The following is a 26,514-nucleotide window of genomic DNA, read 5'->3' on the forward strand; positions in this document are numbered from 1 at the left end:
TCATACAAATAATCACTAAATAAAGCGCGGTTTGCCTACTACATCTACTGCTATTATCGCTACTATTTACGTCCTTTGCCGCGTCCACCTCTTCCTCCTGATCTTCCTCCACCTCTTCCTCCCGATCTTCCTCCACCTCGACCGCTCTTTTTCTTCCGGATGTCTTCTTTTCTTCCTTTTCGAATCTGGTCCGCGTTTCTGAGCTCGCTCGGCGCGTTGTTTCCTGAACCATTTCCGCCACCATCCGTACCTTTCGTGTGAAAATGTCGCTTGAACCGGCTCATGCCGCCGCCTTCGGACGCACCGGCTCTCTTCTTCTTATCGTATCTCGCGCGCGTTTTCTCGTCTTCAACCTCACCAACTTGCGAAACGTATCTGTTCGTTTTCGATTGCCACTTCTTATACGTCTTTCCGAGCGTATCTTTCGAAACTACTTTCCCGCTTTCGTTTTTAATCCTCTTTCCGTTCTTGCCGATTTCATTCGCGTCGACTTGGACGTAATTTTTCTTCTTCTTGTCCCAAACGCTGACAAGTTTCTTTTGTTTGCGCATGGACGCGCCGTCTTCGGCGACAATGTCCATGGTCATTTCATCTAAATCGTCCATCGTGCAACCTTCTTTCGTGCTCAATCCAAGCTCTTTGTGATTGATTTTGCGAGGAACGACGTCCATGAAGAACTCGTCGTCGCGAAATTTACCTCGTGAGAAGGCGTCTTGAGAGACTAGCGTTTTCAGCTTCTTCTTACCTCCAGAACCTCCTCCTCCTCCTGCTCCAATGTCGACACCGTTTACTCGTTCGTCGTCTTCGTCGTCGTCGTTGCCTTCGTCGTTATCCGAATCGTCATCGCTGCCATCATCATCATCATCATCAGCGTCATCATCCGCGTGAGTATTTCCGGCGACAATCGGGTTCTCATCATCCCCTAAAGGTCTCAATTTCTTCGTCTTTTCTTCCCCGTTATTCCGCATCTCGATAAACTTTGCGTGCGCTTTTCGTTTCTCACTCATCGCGTTCACCGATACCGAACTTTTCCAGTTCTTTCCGATTTTCCCAGCGGAAGCAAACTCGGCTTCTAAGACGGTCGCGTGCGGGCGGTAATTTTTCATCCCGCGCATGAGTTCGGCCAACTCTTTAGCGTTTTTGTATGTGGTCGTGTTCGCCGTTCCTCCGGCGTTGGACGCTTTTCGAAAGATGGCGGCGCAGAACAACGGGTGTGGCCCACATTCAATGAGTGGTTTCGCGCGAGCAACGGATTCCGAACTTGCTGGAATTCTCGTCTTTTGGTACGCTTTGTACGCGTTCACGGTGGTTTTCTGCAACGCTTCCAGCTCGATGTGCGTTTCGTGCAATTCCCGGACGCGGTCGGCGAGTAAATCTAAGGAACCGATTGGGAACGTCCCCACGACAGACTCTTCGTTTGCGTCGCCTTCTCTCGCTCGTTTTTCCGCTTCTTCTTCGTTTTGTGGTGGCACAATATCCGCCGGTTTGATTTTTCTACCCAAGAACAAGTGTAAATCGACGACGTACCCTAACTCTTCTTTTACCAATATCGAGTGCGCGATACCTTTCCTCCCAGCTCTGGCAACGCGACCGACTCTGTGTACGAACAATTTCGCGTTCGCTGGAAAATCGTAATTAATCACGTTATCTAACAAAGGCACGTCGATACCTCTCGCCGCGACGTCGGTGACGACCATCACGTTCGCCTTACCCGATTTGAACGTCGCCAGAGCGATTTTTCTCGCCGCGAAATCCATCGCCCCGAATATGGACACGCACGAGTGGCCCTCTTTTTTCAGCAGCGTTTCCAAGTGCTCCACGTGATGTCGAGTGCTCGCAAAGACCACTGTTTGAGATTTTTCGTTTTCAACGACCGTTTGTAAGATTCTCAATAAGGCTGCTATTTTCTCCTCTTTGCGCACGAGCGCGAACGTCAATCGCAAATCTTCAGATATTTTCATCTCCGAATCGAGACGTATAACTCGCGGTTCTCTCAACCCGACTTTCACAAACTCCGCCAGCGCGCTCGGCAACGTCGCGGAAAACAACAACGTCTGTCTCGATTGACTCACTTTTTTCATAATCTCCGAAAGTTGCTCCTGAAAACCCATCTCTAACAACCGATCGGCTTCATCTAAAACAACTTTTTCCACCAATCGTAAGCTGAAACTTTCAATCTCGTTCGTGTGGTGCAACACTCTCCCCGGCGTAGCCACAATCACGTCCGGATTATTCGCCAAATCCTCAAACTGCATCTCCATGCTATCGCCGCCGACTAAAGCGCACAACCGTAAATCGGTAAACTTTGCCATATCTCTCGTCACCGCGAAGGTTTGCAACGCCAACTCCCTCGTCGGCGCGAGAATCAACGCTCTCGCGCCGTTCCTCAGCGAGTGCTTCTGCAACGCCGCTAAAACTGGTACCACAAACGCCGCCGTCTTCCCGCTCCCGGTCCTCGCCATCGCCACCACGTCCACGCCGGTGCTTATCACCGGAATCGCTTTCCTCTGAATAGGTGTCGGCAATCGATAGCCTTTGCGCTTAATCGCTCGAAAGATGTCCGGAGGCAAATCCATGCTTTCAAACCCGCCGGATTTCTGCTTTTTCTTGTTCAGTTTCTCTTGTTTCAATCTTCGGCCGGTGAGCTTTTCCACGCGTTCGAATCCGAATTCTTCAACATTCGTCGTCGTCTTATTCTTATTCTCATCAGCATTCTCATCATCATCAGACGACGAATAATTACTGCTCGACGATTCCCCTTCGTCTTCTTTTCTCCCTCTCTTGTTCAAACCCATCTCACGCGTTCTTCTTTGACTTTTTCTTCTTTTTAAACGCCCTGTTGCGTGTGTGTGTGTGTCTTATTCGTAAAGTGATACTCAAAGGATGTAAAGAATTTGAAGACTTTTAGCGCCGTCAAAAACTCTCTCGTGTCTGCTCTTTTTTTCTTATTTTCAGCGAAAACGGTTCCTCATTTTTATCTTCTTCTTTGACTTCTGATCTTTCTTTCTTTCTTTCTTTCTTTCTTTCTTTCTTTCTCTCGAACGTATTCTCTTTCGGGGAGCAAGGCGCGCGCGCGTAAAACGAACAAATCGGCGATGATGAGTAAGAAAATAGCATTCACTTTGAGAGTTGTATCTCGTGATGATAAAAACTGCGCTGAGCCGAAAAAGAACACGCGCGGTTCACTTTTTTTTGTATCTCTGAATTCACTCTTGAGAAGGAGAACGATTTGATGAGAGAGCGGGTGGAGGTTCCCTCTTTCTCTCTCGGTGCGCGTTCGGCGATGATGATTAAAAACAATTTTCTTCCAAGGGGATCTCTGACAATCTCGGGTACCAAACAACCCGCGCTTTGCTATGATTACTTGAATTTCTGAGCCGAAGAGACCAAGCGCGCGAGAGAGGAGAAAACCCTTTGCCCCGGGAAAAAGAGAGAGAGATACAAAAAAATACGCGAAGCGCGCTGCTACGTCCTTCTCTCCTTCGCGCGAAGTTTTCCGACGATGATGTTAAAAAATGTGTCAAACGTCTTAATCTGATGTTCAAAATGATTAAAAGTACATTATTTACTGAGTCGGAAAGCAGAGCGAACGAAAATCGATCGAACAACGAAGCGACAGAACACCGCCCGTGTTAAACGGAATTTCCAACGAACGAAAATTTTGATTTTTAACCACTTTTTTCCTCTATTTTTAGACACAAAACAGAAACATCGCATGACCGCGAATGAAGGTAAAGACGACGATTCAGACGACGAAAACGACGCGGTTTCAGACGACGGGTTCGTGTACGCCAAAGTTGAAGTCGTGAGCGTCGAAGGGACCGACTCCGACGACGAAGATGAGAGGCGGAAGGAAGTGTTGTGTCTTGGGGAGGAAGACCGGCAAAACGGAGGAAGCGAAGCGTCGCCGAGTCTAGAGTTGACCGAGGAGAAGGTAGAGGATGTGAACAACAGTGAGAAGAAGAAAAAGAAGAAAAAGAGGAGAAAGTCAGAGCAAGAAGTAGAAGAGGATCCGACTGAATTCTCCCCTCGAGTGTCGGAAGAAGTTCCGCGAAAGGTGCCGGTCGACGATGCTCCAACGCCTTTCGTTGAATTAGGTATTCACAAAGAGAACGAAGACCAAAAAATACAGAGACAAACGCAATTCACCTCCCTCGCCAACGCCACGAAAACCAACCAAGACGCGCTCTTACTCTGCGAGCGACTCAGGAGAGAAATACAAACGCACAAGACGCACCGCCTTCGTTTAGAGCAAGAAAAACGCGAGCAAATGAAAACCATCAAGCGCTTGAAGAAGGAAGCGGAGGAAGTGTTCGCGCCGGCGATTGAAGATTTGAACGCCAAGTACGGGGTTGCGATGAAAGATAGAACGATGTTGACGATCGAGAGAAATAAGCTGATGAAAAGAGTTAAAGGATTGGAGCAAGAGTTGGAAGAGTTGAAAGATGCGCAGACGAAGAAGAAGAAGACGAAGAAAGAGGAGGAAGAGGAGAAAGCAAAGGCAAAGGCAAAGCCGACGAGTAAAGTGGCCACGCGGGTGAAAGCCATAGAACACAAAGTAGCGAAAGAAGAAGAAGAAAGAGAGGAAGAAGAAGAAGAAGAAAAGGAACGAAAAGAAACATCGTATGCGGCACCTTCGTCCGCTCTTTTGCTGAAAAAGTTCAAAAAACGACAGAAGAAACACGCGGCGAAAACGCGCGTCGTCTCGCAAGAGGAGGTTGGAGAAAATACGCGACGAGAGGCGTTTGACCACGCAGGGCGCGCGAGGCAAACGGACATGTTTGAAGCAACGAAAGAAGAAGAGAAGAAGAAAGAGCGGAAGCATATGCAGACGTTATTATCGCAGTCCCGAACGGAACAACGCCGGGAAAAACCACGAGTGGTAAACGTTACGCATACGAGACTCATTCGTCTACCGAAATCAGACAAAGACCAACGTTTCGCATCTGCTCTACACCCATCGAAAAAGTGCATCGCGTACGGCGACGAGAGCGGTGGATGGAGAATGCTCGACACGAACACGGGAGAAGTTATCGCATCTTTTGAGAATTATGCCGTGTCTACGCAAGAGATATGTACGAGTCGAGTTACCTTTATCAGCTTTGTAAACACGGGTAAAATATTGCTGTGCGGCGACGCTCGAGGCTGCGTATCCTTGTTCGATTTGACGCTCGCGAAACGGATTTTTTTTTTCCCGCATTCGCCTTTAGTAGCGTTACCATCGGTATCTTTAGCACCATCTACGACATGCGATACCGCAGAAGAATCGCTGCTGCAGCCGGCGCCGCCGAAGTTAGATTCTGAGTCTACGTACTGCGTCTTTATCAAGGGTACCGGCAACAACGGCGAGACAAACTCCACGACGACGCCTCTCGAAGCCGCGAAAACACCGGCGGTAAAAGGCATAGCGCTTTCGCCGAATGAATCCTTCGTCGCGGTAACGTACAAACACTCCAACGTCTTCAAAATATTCGATTGCTGTTATTCGATGCCGAAGGAATCACTAGAAGAGAACTCCTTTCTCCTGTGCGAGATTAAGACCGAATGTTCGCCGGATATTTCGAGCGTAGATTTTATAAACGATACCACCGTAATCATCCGCGACGAGACGTCCGCGGCGTACAGAGTATCATTTTAATTCACATCAAATCGGCTATTATAGAATATATATGTATTATATACACAAACGCTGTTGGTTGATTCTACTCTTGCTATTATTAGTAGATTTTCTTACTTCTCTTCTCTCTCTCTCTCTGTCTAAATTTTTTACTTCTTCTTGTTCGATACGCTCTTATCGTTCTCTTTGTCGTTACTCTCTTTCTCCTCTTCTTCCTTCTTCTTCTTCATCGCGTCTTCATCAGCGCCAACGCCGCCGTCGACGGTATCCTCCGCATCGTGCATGTCGCTCACCCGTTCGCGTTCTTTCTGTTCCATCTTGTTATTAATTAAATCGTGCAACGCGACCACGGTTCTTATGAGCGCGCCTAAATAAATTACCAACTGCGCGTCGTTCGTTTCCACCGCGAACGCCTTGACGTAACTCTCTAAATTCAAATTCGGTAACCCGTTGAACGCGTTTTGTAACTCTCCCAATATCTCCTGGTTCACCGGTAACTGATCGCTCAACACCAACTCCATGTATTTCTTAATCTCTTTTAATCTCGTTTCCAATCCTCTCAACGCTCTGGCTTTCTCTTTCACTTGCGTGCTCAGCGTGCTCACCGTCGCGTCCTTCACGTCTCTCAACAAATGCTCAACGCCAATCGCCTCCGGGTCGCTCGCCTCAATCGTACACGGCACGTGCTCGTGCGTCTTCTGCGCTTTCTGCGTCATCGTTCCGTCTTCCTTCACGTCCAACACCGCCCTGTACGCATTCGTCGGCGCGTCGTCCGCCGTCGGCGATAAGTTCACGATAACCAACACCGGATCCGCGCAATATTTCTCAAACAACTCCCCGATGTCTAAATCATTCTCCCGGATTTTCGGCCCGGTGGAATACCATCCGACCACTTTCTCCTTCGCGTGTATTCTCGAGTGCATTCGGTACATTTGTTCCGCGTACGCGTGATCGAAAAACCAAATCGACGCATCCGACGGGTCCTCCTCGAAAGGTACCGCGAACGACGACGTGATGTCCAAACGGTCGTTCGCCACGGAACCGAGTAAGACGCCGACGACGCGTCGTTTCGCCTGTTGGTTCGAATCGTCCTCGTCCTCGTCTTCTTGGTCGTCGTCCTCGTCGCCCTGATTGATAATGATGTTAGTGTGCGTCAATACATTTAAAAGGAAAAAGAGAGAAAAAACATCGATAAAAACATCGCGCTTGAGAGAACACACACACACACACAGAGAGAGATGAAGAGAGAGAGATTGACATCATCATCATCACATCATCATCATCAAAATCAGATCGCAAAAAGTGGGAAAAAACAGAAGAGAAAAAAAACAAGCGACGTTGTGCATTACCTCGTCGACTCTTTTAAAGTGATCGACCACGGAGAGCAAAACTAACGGGTGGACGACGACGGAGTCGAAGTTTGATTTACTCGCGCTCGCACCGCTCGTCGTCTTTGTTTCCTTCTCGTCGTTGGCTGAATCCACGTCTTTCATCTCTCTTCTCTCTCTTGTGACGAGTGCAGAAAATTTTCTCCTCGTGTCTTTCACGTACACAATTAGGTTTTAATACCCTAAACAATTTATTTGCAAAAATTTTTCAAAAGAAAAAAAAACAACCAAGTGACAGCACAAAAATCATCGATTACATCTACTCACTACTCGTTGTCTCTTCTTCTTTGTTTTTCGCTCTCTTCTGTTCGAGAGAGAGAGAGAGAAGAAGAGAGAGAGAGAGAGCGTTTGTTGGTGTTTTTGTGTGTGTTTGTTTTTGGTGCGTTGAAAAGTCTTATTATTAAGAGATAGAGAGAGACCGATTGGAAATTCGATTCCTGAGACATTCATCAGCCGCCGGGTTGGGTGTTTCTCTTCTGTTTTATCGAAAGTATTTTAAAGGAATAAAGAAAGAGTAAGAATGGGTGTCCCGGCGTTTTACCGATGGCTCTCGGTGAAATACCCGAAAATCATCGCCGACGTCGTAGAAGATGAAGTCGTGGATATCAACGGGAATAAAGTGTTCGTGGATTCCTCGAAATCGAACCCGAACGGGCAGGAGTTTGACAATCTGTATCTCGACATGAACGGGATCATCCACCCGTGTTTTCACCCGGAGGACCGACCGCCACCGACGACGGAGGAGGAAGTGTTTTTGAACATTTTCGAGTACATCGAGAGATTGTTTCTCATGATTCGACCGAGGAAGGTTTTATACATGGCCATCGACGGCGTCGCGCCGAGAGCGAAGATGAATCAACAGAGAAGTCGGAGATTTCGAGCGGCGCAAGAAGCCGAGGAGAAGAAAATCGAAGAGGAAAAGTTGAGAGAGAAATTAAGAAGAGACGGGATCGAGGTACCGCCGAAAATTGAAAGCGGCGTTTTTGATTCCAACGTGATTACTCCGGGGACGCCGTTTATGGGACGATTAGCCGAAGCGTTAAAATTTTACGTGCGAAAGAAACAAAATACAGATAAAGGGTGGAAAAACATCAAAGTTATCGTGAGCGACGCGAGCGTTCCGGGAGAAGGCGAGCACAAAGCGATGCATTACATTCGGCAACAGAGAGCGTGTGCGAATGGCGGCGGGTACGACCCAAACACGCGACACGTGGTGTACGGTTTAGACGCCGATTTAATTATGTTGGCTTTAGCGACGCACGAACCGCATTTTCATATTTTACGCGAAGTTGTCTTTCAACAGAAACCAAACGAATCGGCGCAAAACGGGGGCGCTGGTGCGATCGATAAAAACGCGAAGCAAATTGCAATCGCGAGGAAACCGTTTCAATTATTATCGGTGACCATATTACGGGAATATTTGGCGTTAGACTTGAGTCCGCACGTTTTACCGCAGACGTTTACCATCGACCGCGAACGGTTATTCGACGATTTCGTCTTTATGTGCTTCTTCGTCGGGAACGATTTTTTACCTCATTCGCCGACGTTGGAAATTCGAGAAGGCGCGATTGATTTATTGATGACCATTTATAAGCAGGAGTTGGGGAATTTAGGCGGACATTTAGTCGAAGACGGAACGCCGAATTTACGCCGGGTCGGACAATTCGTGCGAGCCGTGGCGCAATTCGAGGAACAGATTTTCCAAAAGAGAGCGAAACGCGAGGCGCAGATGCGTTCGAGAAGGAAACGCGAGAAAGACATGTCCAGACAGTTTTATAAGAAGAACAATCAAGGCAGTTTGGTTGGTAAAAGTGCTTTGGGTGGATCGATAAACGCGTCCGATCGCGCGCCGGCGTATATCGCGGCAAACACGAAAGGTGTGAAACGTAAATCAGCTCAATTTGCCGAGGTGAAACCCATTGGGAGAGACGCCGAGGCGAATGTTTCCGCCGCGGCCGCGTTGAAAGCGAAGTTGTTGGGAAAGAAAGTCGCGTTGGAATCTGAAAAAGCGTTAGCGAAAGAACAAAAAGAAGAAGAAGAAGAAGAAGAGATCAATGACAAAGGGAAGAAGAAAGCGAAAAGTACAACCAAAGTTAAAGAAGAAGAAGAAGAAGAGAAAGACGAGACCAAGAACAGAGTCAAAAACGCGAGCGATTTGTTCAACGAAATCAAGAAAGAAGAAGTCAAACAGGAAGGCGAAGATTCTGGATTTGAATCCATCGAAACCGACGACGACGTGCCGTTTGAGTTTGTCCAAGCAACCGGTGCGGACGCGAGGCCAGGAGATTGGCGGTGTCCGTCCGGTTGCGGCGACATGCAAAAAACGCGCAAATCGTGTTTTCGATGCGGATGTCCGAAACCGTCGGAAATCCCTCGGTTGAAAAAAGGCGACGCGATGGAAAAAGCGGTGTTTTTGAAACAATTGGACGAGCTGTTGGAGAAGAAGAACGATCGCGAGGACGAGATGGAAGCGGATAACATTCGATTAGGGGAAATTGGATGGAAAGAACGGTATTACGACGCGAAGATGGGGTCGCACGATTTAAACTCGCGACGAAAAGTTGTTCGAGGCATGGTGGAAGAGTTCATAAGAGGTTTACTGTGGGTCTGTAAGTACTATTACGAGGGGTGTTGCTCTTGGGGTTGGTTTTATCCGTACCATTACGCGCCGTTCGCGACGGATATGGTGGATTTAGAACTCATCTCCACAGAATTCGAGCTTGGAAAACCTTTCAAACCGTTCGATCAGTTGATGGGCGTGTTACCTGCGGCTTCCGCGCACGCGTTACCTCCGGCGTTTTACCCGTTGATGACGGATGAGGACAGTCCAATCATCGATTTCTACCCGAAACATTTTGATTTGGACATGAACGGCAAACGCTTCGCATGGCAAGCAGTGGCACTGTTACCGTGGATCGATGCCGACCGTTTACTCACGGAAACACGAAATTTGGATTGCACGTTAACGCCGGAAGAAGCGAACCGAAACACGATCAACATCGAGCTCTTATACGCGCACGAACAACTTTCAATTTCCAAGTGCATGTTGAAAATCGCCAACGTCGCGTCGAAAATTGACGACGAGGATATTCGCGAAAAATGTGCGCTGAAAATCCCCGCTGCTGATGCCGACGGCGCGTGTGGTGAAGTGCTCCCTTTGAAAACCTTGGACGGCGATTGTTGCCCGAAACAGATCGAGTCGCCGATGATGCGCGAAGAGAATATCAACGAGAATAGGGTTGTTTGCGCTCGGTATCGATTAGGCACGACGAAAGTGCCGCCGAGGTTGTTGGAAGGTACGGTGTTACCGAAACCTATATTAGACCAGAGCGACGTGCCACCACCACCAAAACTCTTCATCGAAGATTCTCGTTTGCGCGTGAACGTCGTAAGAACGAACGGGAACTCCGCCGGTTTGAACGACGCCGGTAAACGCATCCTCATGCAGTCTTTGCAGATGCAACAACGAGGAGGCGTCATGATGCCACCGCAACAACACGGCGCGTATCAGCAACCTCCCCCGCAATACTACCAGCAAATACCACCAAACCTGGCGTACGCTCAACCACCACCACCACCGCCGGGTACGGGAGGCGCCGCCGCCGGATACTATCAACAACCGCCTCCCGGAGGAGGATACGCGCCCGGCGGTAATCGATTCGCGGCGTTACGAAGACCTCCACCGCCACCGCCTCCACCCGGTAATTGATACCAGTAATAAGAAGAAGAAGAAGAACAACAATTAGTGAACATATTATTCCATTTTATTAGATGCATTACGCGTGTTGCTTTTAAACATCATCGATCGTACTACTGCGTTTTATTAAAGATTCTCTCCCTCATTTTCAAATGCGACACAACAACAATAACAAACAACGCGAATAAATACTCACAACAACACGTACTAAGAATAAATAAATAAAGAATGCGGTACGTCTCCACCCGAGGCGGCACTCATAAGTGTTCCTTACACGCCGCCTCCTTATTGAATCTCCCGAACGACCAAGGTTTGTTCGTCCCGCAGATGATTCCGAAACTCAATCGCGCGCAACTGAAACGCCTTCGCGGTTTAGGATTTGAAGATTTAGCGTTCGAGATTCTGCGCTTATTCATCACCGAAACGGACGTTCCGAAAGAGAAGTTACGGTCGATCGTGAAGAAGTGTTACAAAGGGTTCGAGGAGAGCGATATCGTGGTGCCTTTGGTCGTTTTAGACGAAGATAGTGATGATGATGACGATGAGAAGAAGAAGAGTAAAAAGAGTAAAAAATCTTCCGAAACGAAAGTGCAAATTCACGTGGCGGAGTTATTCCACGGACCGACGCTTTCGGTGAAAGATATTTCGCTCGCGTTCGCGGTGCAGATGATTGAGTTTTTTTTGAGCAAAAAACACGAACGCGCGAACGTGATCGTAGCGACGACGGGAGATACCGGGCCGGCAACGCTGGATGCGATTGAAAAGTTCGGGAACAATCGCATTGATTGTTGGTGTCTGTACCCGAGCGGGAAGATTTCGAAAGCGCAGGAAAGGCAGATGACGACGAAGAGAGGTGACAATGTGAACGCGATTGAAGTGAAAGAGTGCGAAAGAGGGTGCGACGATATCGACGACGTGTGCTCGAAGATCTTTGCGGACGAGGAGTTTGTGCAAAGGAACGGGATCACGTCGTTGAATAGCTGTAACATTTTGAGGATTTTAGCGCAACTGCCTCATTTTTTTTGGTGTTATTTTAGAACCATGCACGGGAAGACGACAGAGGAGGAGATTGAGAACCACACGATGACGTGCGTGGTGCCGACTGGGGCGATGGGACACGCATTCACCGCTCAGCTAGCTCGAGAGATGGGTTTGCCCATGACGGAAGTGGTTTTAGCGACCAACGCGAACGGAGCTGCGCACGAGATTGCGATGACTGGTGAGATTGTAAAAAAGAGCAAAGCAGAGAAGACAGTCGCGTCGGCGATGGATTGCGTGATGCCATATAACTTGTGGCGAGTTGTATATTATTGCGCGGAAGGTGATACCGAAATTTTACGGAGGATTCAAGATACGTACGAATTTTACGGACACGCGACGTTGCCGAAGAAAGTTTTGAGAAATTTCAGAGAGACATTTTTGACCGCGGAGGTGTCGGATTACGACACTTTTGAGAGCATGAAATATAACTTGGACGTGCACAAATACTTGGCATGTCCGCACACGGCAGTAGCTTTACATGCAGCGCAATCGATGGGTTTGAACAACCACGACGGTGAAAATGCTCTCGTCGTTCTGGCGACGGCGCATCCGGGCAAATTCATAGACGCGGTTCAAACAGCTCTCGAGACGGAGGATGTTCCGAAAATGGCAAAACACAAAACCCTCGAAGATGCGAAAATGTCTTTCCAGCGCAAACGAGAGACGAACTTGGAGAATTTAGAGATTGCTTTACGAACCGATATCGATGCGACGTCTCGAGCCAGACGAGGCAGGTACGTCAATTTGACCAAAGAGAGAGCGGCGGGAGTTCTACACGAGAAGTATTTGAGAGGCAACGAACCCGCCATTCCATCGTTTTCGGTGAGCAACCAACAAGACGACCAAAACCCAACTAGTAGTAGCCAAATGGGTCAAATTCGTTCCTCGACGACACCGCCGTCCGCGAAAAATGCTGCCGCCGCCCCCGCGAATAGTAGCGCTCGCGCGGATGAAGAAGACGAAGACGACGAAGAAGAAGTCACGTCCAAGAAGAAGAAACCGAAATCCAAAACCAAACAACAACTGGAACTGGAACAACTAAAATGGACGAGATGGACGCGCCGTCTCTCCATCCTCGCCGCCTGTGTCTCCTTCCACCTCGTCCTCCGCGACCCGAACCGCAAAAACGACATACCCTTCGTCGACGCATTCGGTAAAAAAGCCAACGCGTTTGTCGAAGAGAAAAAGAAAGAGATTGAATCTCTTCTCGAGAAGAGAAAAGAGGAAAAGAAACAAAGACAAAAACGCGGGAAAAACGAAAAGAGTGAAACGTTGTTGATCGAACCAAAAGTGTACATCAGGGAAAGAATAGGGAAAGCCAGGCCGCAGAATCCCGCGTTCGATGTCGCTCGGTAATACTATATGCAGTTGTAGTAGGAGAGTAAAAAAAATGAGGGAAATTTTGTCTCGAGTTCCCTACTAAGAGTACCCCACTAATAGTCTTCTCATTCACGCGCATAAACCACACAAAACACCGGCATAAAACGCGATTTCTCTCTCACTCTGTGCGTCAAAACGCGTTCTTTCGAAGAGCGAGACGACGAGACGCGAAAGTGACACCAACAACACAGCAGAAAGAGCACAACGAAAATGGCAAAAAGAAAACGGCGGCGAGATGATGAATCTTCCTCCTCTGAATCCTCTTCGTCGTCTTCGGAGAGCGAAGAAACGGGAGGATCTTCGTCCTCCTCGTATTCGTCCTCCTCCTCCTCCTCTTCCGAAGAAAGAAGACGACGAAAGAAGACGAAGAAGACGAAGAGAAACGACGACGACGTGACAAAGATGAAGGACAAAAAGCTCCTCCAGAGAAGGAAAGATTTGCTGAAAAAAATTCGACTGTATGAACGCGCGAGCGAACGCGCGGCGGATTTCATGAAGAAGAAGACAAAGGAGGAGAATAACGATGGTGATGATCGGGGTTGGGAACGACGAGGAGTACAACGACCGGCGCCGAGACGGTTTCAAAGGCCACCACCGTCGAATACTCACCGCGACGACAGAGGGAGAGGGATCAGAGAATACGAGGGACCGATGGATCGAGAACGGATGGCGACGACGACGAACGAGTGGACGAGAGAAAAGGAACAGAAGAAGAATACGTCGTTTGTGCCGCCACCGCCGAAGAAAATGAGAGCAAACATCGAAGAGCGTGATGATGCGAACAACGACGACGGAGAAGAAGACGGAGAGGTGAAAGAAGAAGGAGAGCGGAAGGAGAAGTTCGTGCCGCCGCCCGGGGAGATGACGATGAAAGCGGCGCCGTACGTGCCGTCTTCGAAACAAAAAGCGGCCAAGACGTGGACGAGACCGTCGGTGAACTTGAATACGAATAGAAACAGAGCGGACGGGCCGAAAATTCCTGAAATCGGGAGCAGAGGATTTACGAGACAACGCTCGGTATCGCCGGGGATACACGCGAAAGATTTGGCGCCGTGGACGATGAGCGAGCCGGCGAAGAAACCCGAAAAAGCGGCGGGAGAGGAGAAAGAAAAGCCAAAAAACATCCCGGAGACGATACCAGAGGAGAAAGAGATAGACGTCCCGCCACCAGCACGGGCAGAAGCAGCAGTAACAGCAGTAGAGGCGGCGGCTAGAGCGCCGAGAAAGCGCGGCGCCGCTCGATCGTCGAAATCTCCATCTCCCGCGCCAGAAGAACAACCACGACGCTCAACGCGCCGCTCCAAAAGCGCTTCCGTCGAACCCCATCCGCCACCGGGACCGAGCGGCCAATCGTCGAAACAAAAAAATGACGACAAAGAAACGACGACTTCTTTGAGCAAACGAACCGTGAAAGAACTCAAAGAAATGTTAACCGCGAAAGGTTTGCCCGTGGATGGTTTGAAAGCCGATTTAGTGCAACGACTACTCGAAGAGTAATACGAATACTACTAATAGACTACTATCACCAATACCCGCTTCTGCTTTAGTAGAGCTTTCCTTCGTTTTTTATGCGCCATTTTTCGAGCGTTTTTGACGTTTTCCACCTTTCCTTCTTGGGGGTCGAATGCCTCACATCAAACAACGGTCCTTTTCTGTTGTACCTTTACACGCGCAGGAGACAAAGACAAAGACAAAGACAAAGAGGACGAAGACTTTTGCATCATCCCTCGACGCTAGGAAAGAGAGTGAGATGATACAAACGATGGAAATGTCCTCCAACGACAACAAAAATACTCCAACGACACGAATCAAATCGCTCGTCTCCGTCTCCGGGTACACCGGGAAAGTTCTGCGCATCGGATGCTCGACTTTGACGACGACGACGAAGCAGCAAAACGAAGAAAACGAAGAAGGAAAGAAGAAGGCTTTTGCCGAGGACGACATTTTGGAGGAGGAAAAAGAGGAGGACATATTCTTAAACGCAGCCGAGGCGGACCGGAAAACAACGTTAAATTTGAATTCCGATCCTTCGAGAGGAGGAGGAGGAGGAGGAGGAGGAGAACAAGGCGGCGAGAAGACGACGACGACGAAAGGGGACGATGCGCAAAAAAACGAGGACGATGAAGACGAAGACGAAGATGACGACGAAGACGAGCAAGAAGAATCGGAAGACGAGACGAACGAAGTGGACGTCGGCCGAGACTGGGCGACGATGCAAATCGTTTTAGACCGGCAACCGCAGGCGGACGCCATGTTGCAACTCTGGAAACGCGATAAAGGAAAGTGGTTGATTGAATCGAAGAAACGATGGAAGAAAAGACACGACGAGTTAACCGCGAGGAGGAAGAAGGAAGATCCGAATTATACCAGCGGGATTGTCGCGGGAGATCGAGCGAGGAGAGCGGACGAGTTGAGCTTTGTGAACCGAGGGAGCAGGGCGATGAACGCCATGCAGAGAGGACAGATAAACGCAGACGCGCACATGGCGGCGTTCGGGAGACCGGTGAAAGTGGCGGTGAATTTAGCGACGCTGACAAAGCTTGGATTTCTGTTAAATGGGAAGAAGAAGATGTTTGTCGTGTATTTAGGGAACGTGTATACTGGAGATTTGACCGAGGAAGGGGAGATTATTTGCGGGTGCAAAGTGGGCAGCTGCGATCGGAGAGTGTACACGAGTCCGTCGGCGTGGGCGATTCATTGTAAACGGAACGTGAATCCATCCAAAAAAGCAGACGACGGTTGGAAATCCGCTCGGTACGGCAATCCAGAAGGGTACGCGTTGGAACATTTCAAAGGCGTGTACGACGCGTGGCGACGAGGCATAGATTTGACAGACACACACGGCGCGGGAGCGGTTGCGAAGAAGAAGGAAGAGGAGGAGGACGACGACGACGACGCGGATATGGTCAACGACGCGGCGAAAGAGCCGGATAGTTTAGAAAAGAGACAAAGAGATGCCGCAACAGCGGAGAAGGCGTTCGTTTACCCTTTACCGGAAGGGACGCATTACGAGCCGGACGACGAGGACTCCGAAGAAGAAGAAGAAGAGAAGGACGACGGCGATGACAAGATGGACGTAGACGATTGAAGAGAGTCGAAAGCATTAGCGAGCGAATGATGGAAAAGAAACGAACGAACGAAAGTACCCGTATTTTTTCCTCAACTCAAGACTTGTAATAATATTGATATTATAATATGGTTTTTATATATAGTAACTCACGATACGATGCTTGCTCTTACGCGCTTCTTCGTATCTCTTTCTTTCTCTTTCTTTCTCTCTCTCTCTCTCTCTCTCTCTCCTTCACACACACACACACACACTCACACACAAACACTGTTTTCACGCAGTGCATTAATTGTGCTGAAATCGACACGCGTCGCCTCGATCGCACCTCCCTTCTTGGAACGCGTAACACGTGCCGGAAGCTTTCGGCGGGGCGGCGTTTTTATCGTGAGCAAATCGACACGAATCGCCTCTCGTGCACTCACCCTTCAAAAACGCAAAGCAGACGCCACCACCGCCGCCACCGCCACCGCCACCTCTCGACGGCGGTCGGGAACCGCCACCTCCGCCTTCTTCGTGCGAGAACTTGCACGAATCGCCTCTGGTGCACTCGCCTCTTTGATGCGCGTAGCACACCGGAGCGCCGCCGCCGCCGCCCCCGTACGTCGGTTCAGACCCGTGCGAAAACCTGCAATTCTCTCCTCTGGTGCACTCGCCTCTTTCGTACGCGTAACACTTCGGCTTATCTTCTCCAAACCTCGCTTTCTTCGCCGTTTTGCACGCCTCGCATCTCGTTGGCTTGTTTTCCCACCCTTTCGAAGCGTAAAACTCTTGCTCGCCAGAGGTAAACACAAAGTCTTCCGCGCAGTCTCGGCAGGATAGCGTTTCGTCTTCGAACGTGTCCAAGACTTTCCCGCCGACTATTTGCTTGTCCGACTTTTTGTGCACTTTGAAATCGCCATCGTCATCTTCCTCGTCCTGCGTAATAATAAGAAAATTTTTGGTGTTAGTTTGGTAAAACAGGGGAAAAGGAGGGTGGCGGCGGCGCCTCTTTCTCACGAAATCAATCTAATCTCTCTCTCGTTTTAATCACTCTCGCGTCAAGAGAGAGAGAGAAAAGACGTCGACGAGCGCGACATAAAACAACGAATACTGCGTACCTTCTTCGTGTCCTCCTCCTTAGTATTCTCGATGGTCGCAGGTTCCGGCTCTTTCCTTTTCTTCTCTTTCTTTTCTTTCTTTTCTTTCGAGGGAGATCCCGTGGGAGATTCAGAGTCTTTCTTCTCTTTCTTTTCTTTCTTCTCTTTCTTCTCTTTCTTTTCTTTGGACATGATCTCAGGTCTTTGTCTTATATTCTTTGTCGTTTGTGTTGGTGTTGCCGCGTAGAGCTGTTGTGTCGTGTAATCAAACAGAGCGATTACAATGCGGCTTGAGAGGTGTTTGTTGAACCAAATTCGGCGTCTTGTTGTTTAGGGTATTTTAAATTGAACGAAAGCGAGCGAGAATAGTACTACGTGTGGCATATGCATACGCTGACAGTATTTTACAGCACAGTATTTTACAAACGCAGCAAATGACTAATAATATTTTCATCATACGGTGGGATATTCCTCCATTTTCGTCGTCTTCTTTTTCGGTTCTGGAAAGTTAATCTCGAGCCACGCGTCGGATCCTTTCTGCGGCACTTGGTCTTCTTCGCCTTTCGCGATTTTTTTTTCGAGAAGTAGGATATCGCCGACGCGCCAATCGTTTGCGTCCTTTTCCACGAAGCTTCCCACGCCGAGCGGGTCGCTTTCGTCGTCGTTTACGTCGTCGCTCGTTTTCATCTTCGCGAACAAAAAGCGCACGCCTTTCTTGGAAGAAGAAGAAGAAGAAGAAGAAGACTTTTCGAATGTAACGGGACCTGTTACACCTGTACGAAGCGCGTGGCAGACGTACGTTCCGGGCCAATCTTTATCTCCGCCAAACGCAGCCGCCATCGCATCCGTATCGAAATGGAATTGCAACCCGTTTTCTGAAACGGAAAGGACGTCTATACTCGTCGAACACCCGACAATATTTGCGTGAAGCCCGCCTCCGGATCTGTACGTCGAGCCGGGAAGTTTATGCAGATCTGTGTCCGGCCACGTGACTCGAATAGACCTCGCGTCGTCAATCGGCTGCGCGAAAGCGCGTCCCCACGCGACTTTATCACAACTCAAAGGAACGTCGTGCCACTGGCCGTCCGAGCGAAGCGCTTTGACGTTAAAACATAAGCTCTCGTAAAGCGCGTCCGTGTGTACGCCACAAACTCGAATTCCGACGTTGGATTTGTCGAGTACAAACTCCACGTCGAGTTCTTTCCACCAGTGACCGACTAAACCTGCGTTTCCAAATCGAATCATTTCCCCGGGCAAGTTCCACCCAGTTTGCGAGTGCGTTTTATACTCAGAGATACTGAGAGGAAAAGTAAGAGGTGGCATGGCGTGCGATTCGCTGTAATTCAACAACGTCACCGTATCTCCAACTTCCCAATCGTTCTCTTTGGCGTATCCAGCCGGGTTCCAACACCCAACCCCTTCGCCCTTTGGACCGCCCCAAACGCAAATGGCTTTGTTTCCATCTTCTGTCCCGTTCCTTCTCGCTACGAACGACGCTCCAGAACCGCCTTTTATTTCCTGCGTCTTATACGCTTCCGCATCTTCGCACGCCCACTCGCCGACGACGTTTGTTAAATCGACCATCTTGAATCGGAAAAACTTTCCTCTCGGCTCGTTCTTTGCCGGATCTGGAAACTCGACGCTCGTCACTTTGAACTCCGGCGCGATGGCAACCACGCGGCGTCTTGGAAACAGAAATCTTTCTCTGATGTCATCATCGTCATCATCTCGTTCACGAACACTATTACTACTACCATTATTATTATTGTCAATATTAGTATCAATAGTATTATCATTACTATTTTTACTTCCAACATTGCTCTCATTCATCACGAGGAAACGCAGCGCGGCGTCTTTCACGTGCTGCTCGATCAAATCTCGAATCGCAAAGTTCGGCGCGATATCGTCGACATCCATTCGCGCGGATGGATTTAACGGGTCCGTCCCTCTTTTTTCCACCCATTCCTGAAGCGCTTCTCGCTCGTACGTTCGCCCAGATTTCACCGACAAAGCTGGCTCTTTCATAACTCTCAGCGTTATCGCGCATATGAATGATTCGGGAGTACCATCGATGAACTGTTGAGAGTCTTCCAAAGCAGATGGGATTATAAGCGCGGGTGGCCACTTCATTTCTTCTGAAGTTTTGTTTTGTGCGTGGGTGTCGAAATCCCCTAAAAATAGCTAAATATTATAATATTAATATTACAATCGACAGCCGTGTCGCATGGTTGGCCTTCCGTGAGGACAGTTCCACGGCCTCTCCAACGCGGATAAGTTTTGCAAGATTTTCTTCATCCTGCGTCGACTCAAAGGCTGGCCGATCATGATCGACGACCGACAGGCTCTCATGGCGAGCATGTTTCGGACTTTACTCGGACGGAGGACGGTTTTAGTACTACCGCCGGCATCGGCGGCGGAGTTTTTTAATAAACCGACGGAAAGTTGAGAACGAACTGGGACGGCGTATTCTCCCTCGTCGAGCATTGCGACGAGTTCGTGGACGTCCGAGGCGTCGAAGACGGTGTCTTTGCTAAACGGGACCGCGGCGAGCGCCAAGCGAGAGGAGGAGGATTCATCGCCCGGAAAGTTGGGAGGAGATGTTGCAACGTCACAAAACCCAAACCCGTTCATTAAGAACGTCTTTTCGTTCGATCTCGCGATCTGTTCCTCCGCCGGTGACAGTTCCAACCGTTGCGGTTGAATCAACGGTTGCTTGTTCAACGTCGTCGTTTTTTGTAGTCGCTCGAAATTGTAAATCTCGTCGCTGGCGTGTTGATCGACGATGAATATATCGGTATTGTCGCGAACGACAATGATGAAGCCGAGATTGAACTGTCCGACGACGCGAACGTTGGCAAACTCGGATTTATCGAACCGCCGGATGAGCGCGTTGGTTGCCGCCGCGTTATCTTGGTTGTGTAAAGAAGCTTCTTTCAGCAACTCGGCATCCGCGGAGGCTTTTTTCTCCCTTTCGAGCGCTAAACGTTTCTCTCTTTTCGCTCGTTTCAACCTCTTTACGCGAACGACATCGATATTAAACTCGACTTCTTTAAGCGTTTGCTGTTGTTGTCGTTGCTGTTGAGCGTTTCGATGCTCAAAGTTATTTTCTTTCTCGCCGTCTGCGTCGTTTTCAATTATTTCATTCTCCTCCGCTTCGGTCGTCGCGTTTAGATCATCGATTACTTTGCGCTTCTTCGACGAAATTTTACCCGCCATCGTCGCTTTCATCGCGAATGGGTCGAAATCTGCATCCATAATTTCGTCTTCGTCGTTTTCCGAATCCGACGGTAACATCACCGCGCGTTCCTTGTATGTCTCCGGTAACGATTGAAACTTGGTCTCCGTGTTTTCAACCGCGGCGATTTCGGCCGCAATCTTATCGATAACGGCTGTGTTTCTCCTTTGCGTGGCAGGTATAGCTTCTCGAGTGAAACCAAAGGCTTGCAAATCTGTTTGCTGCTGCTGTTGTTGTTGTTGCGTCGAAGCGTCGGCGGAAACTCGCATCGGCTTCTCCTCTTTGACTTGGATCGGCGGCATGGGTAACGCGCAAGCGATACCTTCTTTTCCTTGTTCTCCATCGCTGTCGTCAATCACTTCAAACTCATCGGTATCAATCATCATCGCACCCTTCATCGGGCCATCAATCAACGCGTCTGCGGGCGTCATCGGCAGCTGCGACAGGTCCACCCCGGTTGCTCTAAAATTCCTCACGAGACCATCCGCCGACCCTCTTTCTCCGTTCCCGCCAACCGCGCGTTCGAACGCTTTCTTGATCCCGTTCCTAAAGTACATCAATATGTCGTGTTCGTTCGTAAACATGACCGTTCTCTTATCAGGAGAGACGTTCACGTCCACGAGATGTTTCGGCACTTCAAAATTCAATGCGCAGGACGGATAATTTGCGTTCGTCGTAGTCGCGTTGTACGCGCGAAACGTTTCGTTCAGAGTTTTCGCGATTTTCGGATAATCTACCGGGCGTCCGTTGACGTAAAAGAATTGCCGATCTGCCGAGGCTCGCGCGGAGGTTTTCTTATTTTCGAGACCGGGCAAAGAGACCCACCCTGTACATCGTCCGAAACGATCGTCGTCGTCGTTATCTACATCCTCTACATCCTCTTCTTCTTCTTTTACTTCTTCTTCTAAAATTTCATCCGCGCTCTTCTCTCGCTCTAAACCGATGTCGATTTCAAACACGCTCTCCGCCGTTCTCGCGCCGAAAACCGACGCCACGCGATCGCGGAAACCACCACCACCACCATTTGAAACAGACGCTCGACATTGCAACACCGTTTGCCTGGCGCCGTTTTTACCTTGCTGGTGCGTGGCGACGAATCGACACCCGCTCGTTTCCGAGGCCAACGCGTAGCCTTGTAAAACCCGCAACAACTTCGCGTACTCTTTCGCTTTGTTTCGTTCAAACTGTTTCCGTCTCACCGGTAAGGGATGAAATAACTTCTCAACTCTCACGGTCGTTCCAACCGACCGCGCGCAAATCTCCTCCGTCTCGACGTCGCCGTTTTTATCAAACGTCACCTTCAAGCCTTCCTCGTCGCTCGAAGTTCTCGTGGTGATTATCAATCGCTCGCACGTCCCACACAAGGACGACAACGCTTCGCCTCGAAACCCAAACGTATCCACCCCATCCTCTAAATCCGTAAACGTTCTCAGTTTCGACGTCGCGTATTTCATCGTCAACATCTTCACGTCCTCTCTCGCAACTCCGGAACCGTTATCGCTCACCTCGACGGATTCCAATCCAAACTCTCGCATTCGAATTTCCACGTTCGTCGCCCCGGCGTCTGCGCTGTTCTCGATGAGTTCTTTCGCACACGAGGAAATGTCCAAGATGACTTGGCCGGAACATATTCTGTGCACCGACGAGGGGTCGATCGATTGAATAGTAGCAGTGCGAGTGTTCCTCATCCTTGTGTGTGTGTGTGCTTTGTGTGATATAAAATGCCGTCTTCGTTGTTTTTTCCCAACAAGCGAGAGAAGAAGAGAATTTTAAAAAAATTTCGTTGAGTCATTTAGGGTCTTAAACCCTAAAAGGCAGCGAGGTTTTTGTCTCTCATTAGAAAAAGAAGGAGATCCAATTTCATCAGATTTTATTCGTCGGTGTTTGAGATATCACGCGTATAAAATGGCAGGCCCCACGGTGTACCACGGCGTGGCGCAAAAAGTCTACCTCGTGAAAGAAGCCGTCATCGGGATGTCCTTAGGTTTAGTCGCCGGGGCGGTTTGGAAGTATTCGCACTGGGAAAGACGAAAGGAAATTCAAAGCTATTACGACAAGAAATCATCCAAATGATCTCTCTTTTCTATTCGTGGTAGTATTATGCGCGCGTGGTGCGTGGCAGAGAAGGCGTTGTTGAAAATAGAGAGAGGTTGTGATCGAATAAAACACTACAGTTGTACTACTAATACTACGCGTTGTTTCGCGCGTATTCTTCGTTATTGTTATTAAAAGAAAGAGAATGATGGAAGGGATAAAGCCCCCCTTATGTGTGAAAATAGACTTTGTTTGCGAGAAAAGAGAGCGAGACGAGAGACATCTTCTTTTCAGCGAAACTGCACTCATAATACTCTATTAGTATTATACTCGTATTACTACTACTAAAACTACTACTTGCGTCTTCTATTCGTGGCGACGTGTTTCCTTTCGTTTGGATTCTTCTTGACGTTCCCGCCGCCGATGCTTATGATCGTCTTTTGCGCGTCGCCGACGTGTTTGTATTCGCCGTATTTATCCTCGCTAAACTCGCAGTTGAACACGTCTTCGGTTTTCTTGGAGATGTTGTTCAATTCGCGCTCTTTTTTGGTGATTTTACGTCCGATGAGTTGATCTTCGCGGAGGATGGGTTCCATCTTTTTACCCGTTCGGCCGGATTTAGGCATCGGGATTGAATATTTCGTGCCTTTCAAGACGTGTTTGTTTCGGACGCCGTAGTGTTCGGCGCCGTCCGAGCCGGTGAATTTTTCAACCCGTTCCAAGGCGTTGTTGCCGCACTTTGGGCAGAAGACGCGTTGCGTGTTGGCAGTGACGGTTTCGCACGCGTGGCAACGCAAGACCCATCGTCTGACTTCTTTCACGCGCATGCCGTCTGGGGTGAACAGTTTCAAACCGAGTTGTAAGATGACGTTTTGCATGGCGTAATCGGCGGTGACGACGGAAACGAGAGATTTTTGCCGTTTTTGTTCGTGCTTTTGTTGCTCCTCGGTCAAGATTTGCGTTTTCTCCGTGTATTGACTGAGCGCGTCGTCGTCGTTTCCTTCTTCTTCTTCTTCATCGTCGTCGTCTTCGTCAGTGTCTGGAATCTCTCCCGGTTCGGATTGAAAAAAGGAGACGCCGGCGTTTTCGTCCACGCCTTCATCTCCTTCTTCTTCTTCTTTTTCTTCTTGTTGTTGTTGCATCTCTGCGGCTATTATTTGTTCTCGTTCTTTTTCTATTTCATCCTCGCGCTCTCTGTTTCTTTGTTCTCGTTTCATTCTTCTAACTCGCGTGGTTCTAGAAATCGCAGGTTCCCACTCGTCGTCGTCCTTGTCGTTCGCGCCTTCTTCGTACGCCGCTTCTTTTTCTTCTTCTCGTTCTTTCTCGTCCCCGTCGTCTTTCACTAAACTCTTCGCCTCCAACCCTCTCTGCAACAATTTCTCCTTCTCCAACGCAATCTTCGAGAACCGTTCGGAGACGTCCTCCCCAACCACTAACTTTTTCTCCATCCGTTCCATCTCCGCGTTCATCTCGTCCAATTCTTTCCAATCCTCCGCGTTGCTCACGAAATCCCATCCCGGAAGCGGCTTCGCGCCCGTCTTGCTCGCTTTGCGTCGATATTTCCTCGCCGGCGGCGGAACCGTCCGAATGTGACTCAAATCCCCATCGCACTTCTCTCTCTCTAACTTTAACGCTAACGCGATGACGTTAACATCTGGTTCCGATAACTGCCCAATGTCCCCCGTCAATCGCGCGAACCGTTTCACGAGCGACACCGTCTCCTCGTCCGCTTCCGAGACGCGCAACCGCTGCCAATTCGGGTCGTTTTGCAGCCTCATTCGCGCGTGTTCGTCTTTAATTTCCTTGAGAACTGCCGACGTCGTCACCAACTCTTTGAATAGCAATTCTCCCCCCTCCACTTTGGTGCTTTTTGAGGACAAATTGCTCAAGTTTTGTCCTTTCACGATGGCGTTCGCGTCGACGACGCAGATGGTTTCGTTCGGGAGATTTCGAGGTGGCGGACGAAACGTTTCTGCGTCGAAACGTTTGAGAGCGGCGTTCGGGTCCTCTCGCTTCGCCGCGAGAGCGACCCACGGGGAGGTGGACATTATTATTACGCGCTACTGCTGTACGGGCTTTTTTCGGATGATGCTTAGTGTGAGTATTCGCGCACCGACGAGCGCTGTGTTGAAGTGAAGAGTTTTTTGTGGCGGCGGCCGAGAAAAAACGTGAGAGAAAAACGAACAAACAACACTTACGAACGAAACAACGCATCTGAATTAAAACTCTTACTATATCTCTCTCTGACACGTGCAATTGAAATTGTGCGAATCCGTTCTCGCCGTTGTTGTTGTTGTTTTTCTTTATCCTAGTACTTTTTAATTAAATTCTTTCTCTTCTCGTCCTCTTACGTTTTCGCGCGGTTACTTGCTTCCGGATACGGCGATTTCGGTGCCGTTTTGGATGGAGCCCCAACCGATGAGACGCCAGTGCTTTTCGATTCTTCTAGAAATCGCGACTTTTTCGCCCTCTTTGGTACACACCGGAGAGGTTAATTGCATCTTTGCCAAATCGTTCTTGACCGCGACGACTCTCGCGCCGGTGCACATAGATCCAATGTTCAACATCAACACTTCGCCTTTGCTCAACTTGGAGACTTTGCCGGCTTTTTCCGAGCCTTGCGTCTTGACGCCTAAAAGTCTTCTCAGTAAGAAAAAGTTCACCTCCAATTCGGTGAATACGGACGGCAAGCATCCGACTTGACCAAGAACTTGACCGACTAAGCGATCGGCTCTGGTTAAGGTTGGATCGCACGTTGTGCCGACGCCGATTAAACCGCCCGGGACGGCGTATTGCAACAAGTTTTGTTCGGCGAATAAGGAGACGATTCTCGTTTTGATTGGCGTCGCGGTTACGGCACCTTCCGCATCTTTAGAGACAATCCCTGGTCGGATTTCCACCTCTTGTCCAACTTTTAAAACGCCTTGTAAAATGGAACCACCGGCGACGCCGCCTTGAATGTCGTCTACTTCCGCGCCCGGTTTGTTCACGTCGAAGGATCGAATGACAATCATATTCGGCGGGGACGTGAAATCTCTCACCGGAACTGGAATCTTCTTCACGATGTACTCGCACACCGCGTCGATGTTATACTTCAACTGCGCAGAGATTGGCACAATCGGCGCTCCGTCTGCGATGGTCCCTTGAATAAACTTACAAATTTGATCGTACTGATTCGCCGCGGCGTTTTCTTGAACCAAATCGATTTTGTTTTGCAAAATGATGATGTGTTTCAATCGCATAATCTCCACCGCGGCTAAATGCTCGCTCGTTTGCGGTTGCGGACACGTCTCGTTCCCGGCGACTAGAAGTAACGCCCCGTCCATAACCGCGGCGCCGTTTAACATCGTCGCCATCAGAATATCGTGCCCCGGGCAATCGACAAAAGAGACGTGTCTAATCAGTTTCATCTTCTTATCTTCAAAATCTTTCACCAAACAATCCGGATCGTCCGGTTTCGAACTCGAATACGCGCAATATCTGTCCGGTCTCGGACATTTCGGATCTTCGCACTCGTATATTTTCGCGTTCGCGTACCCGAGTTTAATCGTAATGTTCCTTTCCAATTCGTTCTTAAAACGAACCGTCTGCACGCCGGAAATAGCTTTCACCACCGTGGACTTCCCGTGCGCGACGTGTCCAATCGTCCCGATGTTAATCGTCGCCTGTCTGGAGATGATTTCCGGCGATAAAGGGTTCAGCGAGGAAATGTCTAGTTTAGTCAAGTCTTGCACCGATAACCCGTCCTCTCCTTTCACGTACACCATACTTTTTTCTTCTTTCGTCCTCGTTGGTTCTGTTGTTTTCCCTCTCTCTCTCTCTCTCTCTCTGCTAAAATTCTTCTTCTGATTCTTCTATGCGCTCTTTCGTCTACTTTAAACGTTGTTCTCTAAAACGCCTCTCTCTCTCTCTCTTCAACTCGTAGTCGTGGTATAATATCCCGTCTCCTCTGTCTTCGTCTGATGCGTTCTTTTTTCTC

The 26,514-nt window shown here is 49.1% G+C and overlaps 13 protein-coding genes across 13 annotated transcripts; 6 read left to right on the plus strand and 7 right to left on the minus strand.

The window, feature by feature from the left end:
- Positions 1-62: 62 nt before the first annotated feature.
- Positions 63-2,795, minus strand: Bathy05g04250 (predicted protein; the record flags this gene model as incomplete). The annotated part of the gene is made up of 1 exon (XM_007512944.1): positions 63-2,795. One exon carries the CDS (start codon positions 2,793-2,795, stop codon positions 63-65), a length of 2,733 nt encoding a protein of 910 aa, XP_007513006.1.
- Positions 2,796-3,715: 920 nt separating this feature from the next.
- On the plus strand, positions 3,716-5,638 carry Bathy05g04260 (WD repeat pf20, putative; the record flags this gene model as incomplete). Its single annotated transcript, XM_007512808.1, has 1 exon — positions 3,716-5,638. The coding sequence occupies one exon, from the start codon at positions 3,716-3,718 to the stop codon at positions 5,636-5,638; it is 1,923 nt and encodes a 640-aa protein (XP_007512870.1).
- Positions 5,639-5,766: 128 nt separating this feature from the next.
- On the minus strand, positions 5,767-7,110 carry Bathy05g04270 (predicted protein; the record flags this gene model as incomplete). The annotated part of the gene is made up of 2 exons (XM_007513061.1): positions 5,767-6,744; positions 6,967-7,110. The coding sequence occupies 2 exons, from the start codon at positions 7,108-7,110 to the stop codon at positions 5,767-5,769; spliced, it is 1,122 nt and encodes a 373-aa protein (XP_007513123.1).
- Positions 7,111-7,525: 415 nt separating this feature from the next.
- Positions 7,526-10,714, plus strand: Bathy05g04280 (predicted protein; the record flags this gene model as incomplete). The annotated part of the gene is made up of 1 exon (XM_007512938.1): positions 7,526-10,714. The coding sequence occupies one exon, from the start codon at positions 7,526-7,528 to the stop codon at positions 10,712-10,714; it is 3,189 nt and encodes a 1,062-aa protein (XP_007513000.1).
- Positions 10,715-10,930: 216 nt separating this feature from the next.
- Bathy05g04290 (threonine synthase) lies at positions 10,931-13,099 on the plus strand (the record flags this gene model as incomplete). The annotated part of the gene is made up of 1 exon (XM_007513022.1): positions 10,931-13,099. The coding sequence occupies one exon, from the start codon at positions 10,931-10,933 to the stop codon at positions 13,097-13,099; it is 2,169 nt and encodes a 722-aa protein (XP_007513084.1).
- Positions 13,100-13,333: 234 nt separating this feature from the next.
- Positions 13,334-14,620, plus strand: Bathy05g04300 (unknown protein; the record flags this gene model as incomplete). Its single annotated transcript, XM_007513239.1, has 1 exon — positions 13,334-14,620. The coding sequence occupies one exon, from the start codon at positions 13,334-13,336 to the stop codon at positions 14,618-14,620; it is 1,287 nt and encodes a 428-aa protein (XP_007513301.1).
- Positions 14,621-14,747: 127 nt separating this feature from the next.
- On the plus strand, positions 14,748-16,211 carry Bathy05g04310 (predicted protein; the record flags this gene model as incomplete). Its single annotated transcript, XM_007513081.1, has 1 exon — positions 14,748-16,211. One exon carries the CDS (start codon positions 14,748-14,750, stop codon positions 16,209-16,211), a length of 1,464 nt encoding a protein of 487 aa, XP_007513143.1.
- Positions 16,212-16,475: 264 nt separating this feature from the next.
- Positions 16,476-17,458, minus strand: Bathy05g04320 (conserved hypothetical protein; the record flags this gene model as incomplete). The annotated part of the gene is made up of 2 exons (XM_007512926.1): positions 16,476-17,105; positions 17,288-17,458. The coding sequence occupies 2 exons, from the start codon at positions 17,456-17,458 to the stop codon at positions 16,476-16,478; spliced, it is 801 nt and encodes a 266-aa protein (XP_007512988.1).
- Positions 17,459-17,719: 261 nt separating this feature from the next.
- Bathy05g04330 (predicted protein) lies at positions 17,720-19,396 on the minus strand (the record flags this gene model as incomplete). Its single annotated transcript, XM_007512854.1, has 1 exon — positions 17,720-19,396. The coding sequence occupies one exon, from the start codon at positions 19,394-19,396 to the stop codon at positions 17,720-17,722; it is 1,677 nt and encodes a 558-aa protein (XP_007512916.1).
- Positions 19,397-19,468: 72 nt separating this feature from the next.
- Positions 19,469-22,189, minus strand: Bathy05g04340 (predicted protein; the record flags this gene model as incomplete). Its single annotated transcript, XM_007513291.1, has 1 exon — positions 19,469-22,189. The coding sequence occupies one exon, from the start codon at positions 22,187-22,189 to the stop codon at positions 19,469-19,471; it is 2,721 nt and encodes a 906-aa protein (XP_007513353.1).
- A 217-nt stretch (positions 22,190-22,406) lies between these two features.
- Bathy05g04350 (predicted protein) lies at positions 22,407-22,574 on the plus strand (the record flags this gene model as incomplete). Its single annotated transcript, XM_007513056.1, has 1 exon — positions 22,407-22,574. The coding sequence occupies one exon, from the start codon at positions 22,407-22,409 to the stop codon at positions 22,572-22,574; it is 168 nt and encodes a 55-aa protein (XP_007513118.1).
- Positions 22,575-22,888: 314 nt separating this feature from the next.
- Positions 22,889-24,583, minus strand: Bathy05g04360 (RNA-binding protein NOB1; the record flags this gene model as incomplete). Its single annotated transcript, XM_007513201.1, has 1 exon — positions 22,889-24,583. The coding sequence occupies one exon, from the start codon at positions 24,581-24,583 to the stop codon at positions 22,889-22,891; it is 1,695 nt and encodes a 564-aa protein (XP_007513263.1).
- A 315-nt stretch (positions 24,584-24,898) lies between these two features.
- Positions 24,899-26,302, minus strand: Bathy05g04370 (translation initiation factor 2 gamma subunit; the record flags this gene model as incomplete). Its single annotated transcript, XM_007513218.1, has 1 exon — positions 24,899-26,302. The coding sequence occupies one exon, from the start codon at positions 26,300-26,302 to the stop codon at positions 24,899-24,901; it is 1,404 nt and encodes a 467-aa protein (XP_007513280.1).
- Between the last annotated feature and the right edge of the window lie 212 nt (positions 26,303-26,514).

The sequence above is a fragment of the Bathycoccus prasinos genome, assembly GCF_002220235.1.
Source record: "Bathycoccus prasinos genomic : chromosome_5".
Classification (NCBI taxonomy): Eukaryota; Viridiplantae; Chlorophyta; class Mamiellophyceae; order Mamiellales; family Bathycoccaceae; genus Bathycoccus; species Bathycoccus prasinos.